This window comes from Cynoglossus semilaevis, chromosome 17 (genome assembly GCF_000523025.1).
Source record: "Cynoglossus semilaevis isolate Cse_v1.0 chromosome 17, Cse_v1.0, whole genome shotgun sequence".
In the NCBI taxonomy this organism is placed as follows: domain Eukaryota; kingdom Metazoa; phylum Chordata; class Actinopteri; order Pleuronectiformes; family Cynoglossidae; genus Cynoglossus; species Cynoglossus semilaevis.
The window spans coordinates 16,162,009-16,169,371 of record NC_024323.1 but is presented as its reverse complement, the minus strand read 5'-3'; the positions used below and the strand labels follow the sequence as shown (position 1 = coordinate 16,169,371).

The following is a 7,363-nucleotide window of genomic DNA, read 5'->3' as shown; positions in this document are numbered from 1 at the left end:
GAGGTCAGAGGTTGTTGATCCTTGATCCTGATTGGATCAGTTTCAGTTTGTTCTCCAGCCCGGTGGAACCAGACGGAACCAGACGGAACCAGACGGAACCAGAGGGAACCAGACGGACCGTCCACAGAACGTCTGACCTCACAGTCCGTGCTGTGCTCCAAATGATTTCTATTTTATTTCCAGTCAGAATGATTTGGGCTCAGATTATTTACAGCCCCCTCTAGTGGCTGTGTGAGTGAGTCTTCCACTCAGCTTGTTGTTGTCAGTTAGTCAGCAGGGAGGAATTTGACGGGTTGCCAGGCGTCGGCCGCAGGGAGGAGAGGTCACATGACGGGAAAACAGGAGGGAAATGGGAGTTGAACCCTGATAAAGCATTGTTCGTACCTGGTGTGTGTGTGTGTGTGTGTGTGTGTGTGTGTGCGTGTGTGTGTCCTGCTGTTGTGTAAACATCTCGTTCTCAGAAACCACAGTCCTAACAAACAGACTTTCTTCACCACAGGTGAACCCAAGACCTATGACCCCACCTTCAAAGGCCCCATCCAGAAAAGGTAGGTGTGTGTGTGTGTGTGTGTGTGTGTGTGTGTTAGAGTGTGTGTGCGTGTTAGAGTGTGTGTCCAAACCTCTCCTGTCTTGTTTCCAGGGGCTGCACTGACATCGTTTGCTGCGTCCTCTTCATGTTGGCCATCGTGGGCTACATAGCAGTGGGAATACTTGGTAATACACACCCCCCCCCCCAACACACACACACACACACATAAACAACAACACTGTTGATGAATGAAACAAACCCCCCCCCGTGTCTGTGTGTCCACAGCCTGGTCCCAGGGCGACCCCAGGAAGGTGATCTACCCCACGGACAGTCGCGGTCAGTTCTGTGGTCAGGCTGGAACTCCTCTGGAGTGAGTGGAGCTGGGACTCAGTCTGGTCTCAGACCGTCATCTAGGAAAAAAAAAATCATTTGTCATAAATGTTTTCTCTTCCAACCCTTGAGATTTCCAAATCCACTTTTTTTAATCTTTGTATTAAATGTCAAACTGGGTCAAAGGTCATGAACGAGAGGTCTGTGACCCCGCTCCCCCTTAGGGTATCTGTGGAGGTACTGCAGGGAGGGGTGACATTTTTGGTTGAGAACAGACCATAATATGTGGATGATATTCCCAACACAGTGGTGTCTGAAATACAACATATATTTATATATTTATAAAATTATATATTTATATATTTACACCCTGCAGTACCAGTGACAAACCACTGATTGAAGCGACAGACGGTGACAGTGGTGTCAGTTGACACGGTGGTTTGTTCAGCAGAACTTTACAAAAAGTAACATGAGACTCAGCGGCCCCCCCTCCTGGACACCCCCAGGTCCACAGGGTAACTGTAACTCTGTTCCTCTGCTCCACAGACACAAACCTCTGCTGTTCTACTTCAACATCATGAAGTGTGCCAGTCCCATGGTACTGTTGGAGTTCCAGTGTCCCACCACACAGGTACTGGTACTGGGAACCGTCTGTGTCCCCGTCTGTGTCCCCGTCTGTGTCCTGAGAACCGAAGGAAAACTCACCCAGATTCATGTGTTGTTTTTTTCTTTTTTAACCCTTTAACCTCTGACCTTTCAGAGTTCAGGACTTTTTACATTTTCAAATCTGGAACTAATTAATTCTGACACCAAACAGTTCTGTGGACGTTTATTCTGCTGTTTTTATTTCTTCTTCTCTAGTTTAATTTGGTCGTATTTTAATTTTGTCACGTCCAACCGAGGCCCTCGAACCTGAGTTTTTTCCTCCTCCTGGTGTTGATGTGTTGTGGCCTCTCCTGTTTTCAGATGTGTGTGGAGAAGTGTCCTGACAAGTTCATGACCTTAGTCAAGGCCTACACCAACAGACGGGACTTCGACGACTACAAGAACTTCTGCCAGCCTGGAGTGACCAACACCATGGTGAGTTCTGACCTTTGACCCGGCAGCTTCACTCTCTCTCCCGTCTGTTCATCTGGGGTCAACGCTCCTTCTTCCAGGGAATCCCAGAGATCCTGAGGTTACGCCTGTGTCCCGCCATGTTGACGCCCAGTAAACCCTGTGAGTTGGCTCCTCCTCCTGCAACCTGCATCTGGGCTGTGATTGGTCGATACTTGGAAATTAAACAGACGCCTTCTTTCTGGTTCCTGTCCAGTCACACGCAGGTGTTTCCCAGCGCTGGGGGAGAAAGGCGGAGTCATCACCGTGGGAAACAACACCAACTTTGACGACGGAACCGGAAAAATCCGAGACGCCAAAGACCTCATGGACGGAGTCAAGTGAGTACTCCTCACTGGGTGGTACTGCCACGGGTACTCTGTGAAGTACTACGTCCTGACGTCCCACGTTACCTGACCCTCTCCACAGGAACGCCACCGTGGTCATCGAGGCTCGTCAGGCCGTCATGAAGATCTTCGAGGACTACACCCAGTCCTGGTACTGGATCCTGATGTAAGACACTGACCGACAGCTGGTCCTCAGAACTGGTGCAGGAAGAACCGGATGGTTCCACAGCTCACTCTCTCTCTCTTTCTCTCTCTCTCCTGCCCCCCCCCCCCTTAGAGGGGTGGTCATTGCGATGGTCCTTCATCCTGCTGCGGTTCCTGGCCGGGATCATGGTGTGGGTCATGATAGCACTGGTCATACTGGTCATTGGATATGGTGAGGACCAGGGGTACTACGTACTGTGTACTGTACTGCATACTGTACTGTGTACTGTAGTATATGTTGTACTTTATTTCATTGTTAAACGTTAGTGTTAAAATTTGATGTACTGTACTGCATACTGTACCGTGTACTGTAGTATATGTTGTACTGTATTCCATTGTTAAACGTTAGTGTTAAAATTTGGAGAAGATGTTTGAAGAGTTTTTTTTTTCCATCAGTAAGAAAATGAAATCCTGTTTTTTTTTTTTACTACATCATCTTTTGTTTGACACAAATCAGTTTTGTTATAAATGTTTTCTGTCTTTTTTCCTGATGTCCAGGAATCTTCCACTGCTACATGGAGTACGCCGGCCTGAAGGGGCAGGCTGGGTCCAACGTGACCCTCCAGGAGCTGGGCTTCCAGACGGACTTCACCGTCTACCTGCAGATCAGACAGACCTGGCTGGCCTTCAGTCCGTCCTCAGTTTGACCTTTAAATAAAAACAACTTTTTAAATGATTTCTTTCCATTTTTGAACTCTTTCTTTGTGTTTTTCAGTGATCATCCTGGCCATCGTGGAGGTCGTCATCATCCTGCTGCTCATCTTCCTCAGGAAGAGGATTCTCATCGCCATCGCTCTCATCAAAGAAGCCAGCAAGTCAGAGTCCACACACACACACACACACTGTTCCAGCTGCTGACAGAACGGTTCTGACTCGGTCCTTGTCTTTTCCAGAGCCATCGGTCACGTGATGTGTTCCCTCTTCTACCCTCTCTTCACCTTCCTCCTCCTGGCCATCGTCATCGCCTACTGGGCCGTCACCGCCGTGTATCCTCTCATGGTTTTATGGTTTTTAAACTCCTCCTCCTCAGGAGATGTTGTTTGGATCAAACCCTGGTGTGAATCTCAGACTCGTTCACTGAGGTTCACACCAGGGGTCTCTCTGGTTCTGGTTCTGGTCCTTGACCCCGGTCTTCAGGTTCTTGTCCACCTCAAACGAGCCGATCTACAAAGTCTTCAACGACTCCCTGTGTGAACACTCCAGGAAAGTTTGTGAGCCGGCGGTAAGTTCCTCCAGGTTCCACTCACTCATCGTTGGTCTCCACTCGTGACATCATCTGATACCTGTGACCCCCCCCCCCCCCCCCACGCCGCCCCCCCCGCCCCCGCCCCCCCCCCCCCCCCAGAACTACTCCACCAGTTCCATGAGAGCAGAGTGCCCTGACTCCGAGTGTCTGTTCGCCTTCTACGGCGGAGAAACCATTTACCACAAGTACCTGATCGCTCTGCAGTTCTACAACGTCTTCCTCTTCTTCTGGTGCGCAAACTTCGTCATCGGTCTGGGCCAGATGGCCCTGGCCGGAGCCTTCGCCTCCTACTACTGGGCCTTCGTCAAACCAGACGACATGCCTTCCTTCCCTGTGTTTTCTGGCCTGGGGAGGGCGCTGCGGTGAGTCCTCAGGTGTTGTTGTTGTTGTTGTTGTTGTTGTTGTTGTTGTTTATCATCTAGTATGAATATTTATGACTTGTTGTTTGTAAATATCTGTAGTTCTCAAACTATGGTAGCCATACCACTGCAGTTATTGGTCTCCCTCTAGTGGTGAAACCTGATAATGTTTAAAATCCAGCTGTTGAATATTTCTCACCTGGTTGGTCCGAACTCCACACTGGGCCAGTACTGTAGTAGTACTACTGCTGTACTGTAGTAGTACTACCTGGAAAGACAGTTTTTTTTTACATCTGGTGCAGAACCACTGATGGACAGTGTTTCTTCTCAGGTACCACACAGGAACCTTAGCCTTCGGTTCCCTCATCCTGTCCCTGGTCCAGATCATCAGGGTCTTGTTGGAGTATCTGGACCACAAACTGAAAGGTGCGTCTTCACCTTGGACAAAACAGAATCTGACCTTTGACCTCTTCTGTCTATTCGACTCCTCTCACTCTTCTGTCTTGGTGCCTGGTACTTTTTCCAACAGGAGCTCATAACAAATGCACCAGGTTCCTGCTGTGCTGCCTCAAGTGCTGCTTCTGGTGTTTGGAGAAGTTCATCAAGTTCCTCAACAGGAACGCCTACATCATGGTGCGTGGACTCTGGCAGTGATGTCACTTCGAACATCAGTGGAAGTGAACTGTAATGTGTGCTTTGGGCCTCTAGGTGGCGATCCATGGTAAGAATTTCTGCAGCTCAGCCAAAGACGCCTTCTTCCTCCTGATGAGGAACATGATCAGGTGAGAGACAAACGTCACACACCGAGTTATATTTATTTATTTTTTATTTTTTAATGGGGAAAATACACAAACACAGGAGTGCTGTTGTGGGACTGATCAGTCTGGTATCAGACTGTATATATGTGTAAATATATCTGTAAATATATCTGCGTTTGTCCTTCAGGGTGGCCGTCCTGGATAAAGTGACAGACTTTCTGTTATTTTTGGGTAAACTGCTGGTCGTAGGACTGGTCGGTGAGTGAACCTGGACACAGACGTCAGATCAACGCTTCATCTGTGACGTCCTCGTCCAAACGCCACTTTAACGTTTTATATTTGTTATATATTTTTCCCAGGTGTCTTTGCCTTTTTCTTCTTCTCTGGGCGGGTGAAGGCCTTCGAGGACACGGCCCCCCACCTCCACTACTACTGGGTTCCCATCCTGGTGAATATGATTTGTTTTTTCAGTTGGTGAATGAAGTCCTGTTTAGAGGAAAATGGTTGATAAAGTCAGATGGTAGTTGATGAACAGAAACGTGGTCTGTGTTTGAACCAGACGGTGGTGATTGGTTCGTATCTCATCGCTAACGGATTCTTCAGCGTCTACGCCATGTGTGTGGACACTCTCTTCCTCTGTTTCTGTGAGTAACTGCTTTTATTCACGTTATTGTTGATGATGTCAGACGAACATGTGACAAATCAAATACCCCCCCCCACAAAAAAACCCTTCAAGGCTGTAAAATGTCACAGGTCGTTGTATTTAATGTAGTTTTTCTGTAGAAAATGACGTTTCTTTACAGTGAACCTGCTGTTGGTCGGATCAAGCTGTAAATATTTGAATCAATACAAATTTAACTGAACACAACATGTGGCCTGCGGTCCTCCCCCGGTTCACTGTGGCCAGTCTGGAGACTGTAGTGACTCCAGGCTCACTGACCTGGAGTCAGTGGACCTCCTGCTGTGTCCTGTCTAATGACCTTCATCTGTGTCACGTCTCTCCTCAGTGGAGGATCTGGAGAGGAACGACGGCAGCGCCGAGCGGCCGTACCTGATGCCCGAGAACCTCCGGAAAATCCTCAACAAGAAGAACAAATCCCAGGCGGCCCAGTAGAACCAGAACCCTTCACAGATCCAGGAGTTCCTCCAGGAGACAATCAGAACAGAAGTGCCTTTTTAGATGTCATAACTTCAGTTGTTGTTCATGTGTTTCCTCACTAGGAGGCAGCACTGAGCTTCACCGATTTTAAAGCCTGATGTAAATGTTTTTGTTTTGTTTTTTACCAGAGGAAACAGATGTTTATTATGAGTGTGGTTTTATTTTTATCTCGTCGTTGGTTTGAAAAATGTCATTTATTAAAATATAAAACCTTGTTTTTTTTATCTCCATGTATGAGTTTGTTTTTGAGTTTGAATAAATATTTAACCTTGTTGTTAACGAAGCCATTCTTTCTGTCGACTGTTCTCCGGTCAGATTATATGAAAACAAAGTGTTTGATGAGCAGGTCGGACATTTTTGTCGTTTTGACTTTAAAATTAAACATAGTTTTGTACAAATTCACGTCTCTGGATTTTTATTTTCTTATTTTTTATCTCATTGACTGTTTACTGTCTGTAACAGTCTATACTGCAGCATCACGTCCGACCGTCTGTGGCTCACTGACCAGAACACAAAGTAACAAAACTTCTCTACTCAACTGTCGTGACCTGCAGTTACTCGTGTGACCACTAGAGGGGGCTCCATCCTAACAGTTGTGGCCCAGTTCATGGCTAGACTCCTGGTCCAGCAGCAGTGTCGTGGAGTCATGTGACCTGAGTTCACCTCCATTGGTGGTTGGTCAGCAGACTCACTTCTTTAGATCAGTGGTGTCAAACTGAGGGAGCAGGGACCACCTGTGGTCCGTCCATTTTTCCCTCCCTCCCCAGTGAGAACCGTTTGACCTCGTTCTCCACGGTCTGTTCTGAAACGGTCAAAGATTCACTGGTCATAAAGTCTTTATGTCTTTACTGTTGAATTTGACTGGGTCAGAGTTCTCTGAGGACGAACTCATCGTCGTCTCCTGCAGGTTTCTGTTCCAGCAGTTTACAGAAAGAAAATGTCAACTAGGACCACGGGAACACTTATGTAAGAGCTGTGACCTGTGACCTGACCAACAACAACAACAACATCAACAACAGCTCACAGATCTGATGACATCATGTCCTCGGTCCAGTGGACGTCACAGCTCCTGTGTGGTCACCCAGGCCTGTCCCCTCAGGACTCTTCGTCCACTCTCCTTCACCAGTGGAGTTGGTCAAAGTCGCTGGTATGCACTTGATGTTTGTCACTGTCGCCACGGCAACCACAGAAAAATGTGAAGCAGCCTCTTCAAGGAGAAGGTGACGGTACCGTGGTCCGAGTCAGGACTGTGGTTCATGTCCACGGGATGACCTTTGACCTCTGACTGAGGAATGACAGGATTTTATAGAAACATTGGTGTTGATGAGGAGCAGTC

The 7,363-nt window shown here is 47.6% G+C and overlaps 1 protein-coding gene across 1 annotated transcript in view; it reads left to right on the top strand.

Moving 5' to 3' along the window:
- LOC103393652 (choline transporter-like protein 2) overlaps positions 1–6,426 on the top strand; it is a 10,247-nt gene extending 3,821 nt beyond the window's left edge. Inside the window, 22 exon segments of the mRNA XM_008330691.2 lie at positions 500–548; positions 641–714; positions 815–899; positions 1,406–1,490; positions 1,826–1,939; positions 2,017–2,077; positions 2,172–2,295; positions 2,384–2,467; positions 2,579–2,602; positions 2,604–2,677; positions 3,004–3,135; positions 3,221–3,320; positions 3,399–3,491; positions 3,643–3,727; positions 3,851–4,113; positions 4,442–4,536; positions 4,640–4,743; positions 4,819–4,892; positions 5,056–5,126; positions 5,228–5,316; positions 5,428–5,512; positions 5,876–6,426. Of these exon segments, the coding sequence (XP_008328913.1) occupies positions 500–548; positions 641–714; positions 815–899; positions 1,406–1,490; positions 1,826–1,939; positions 2,017–2,077; positions 2,172–2,295; positions 2,384–2,467; positions 2,579–2,602; positions 2,604–2,677; positions 3,004–3,135; positions 3,221–3,320; positions 3,399–3,491; positions 3,643–3,727; positions 3,851–4,113; positions 4,442–4,536; positions 4,640–4,743; positions 4,819–4,892; positions 5,056–5,126; positions 5,228–5,316; positions 5,428–5,512; positions 5,876–5,982 (2,072 nt within the window). The 3' untranslated portion in view covers positions 5,983–6,426.
- Positions 6,427–7,363: the final 937 nt, after the last annotated feature.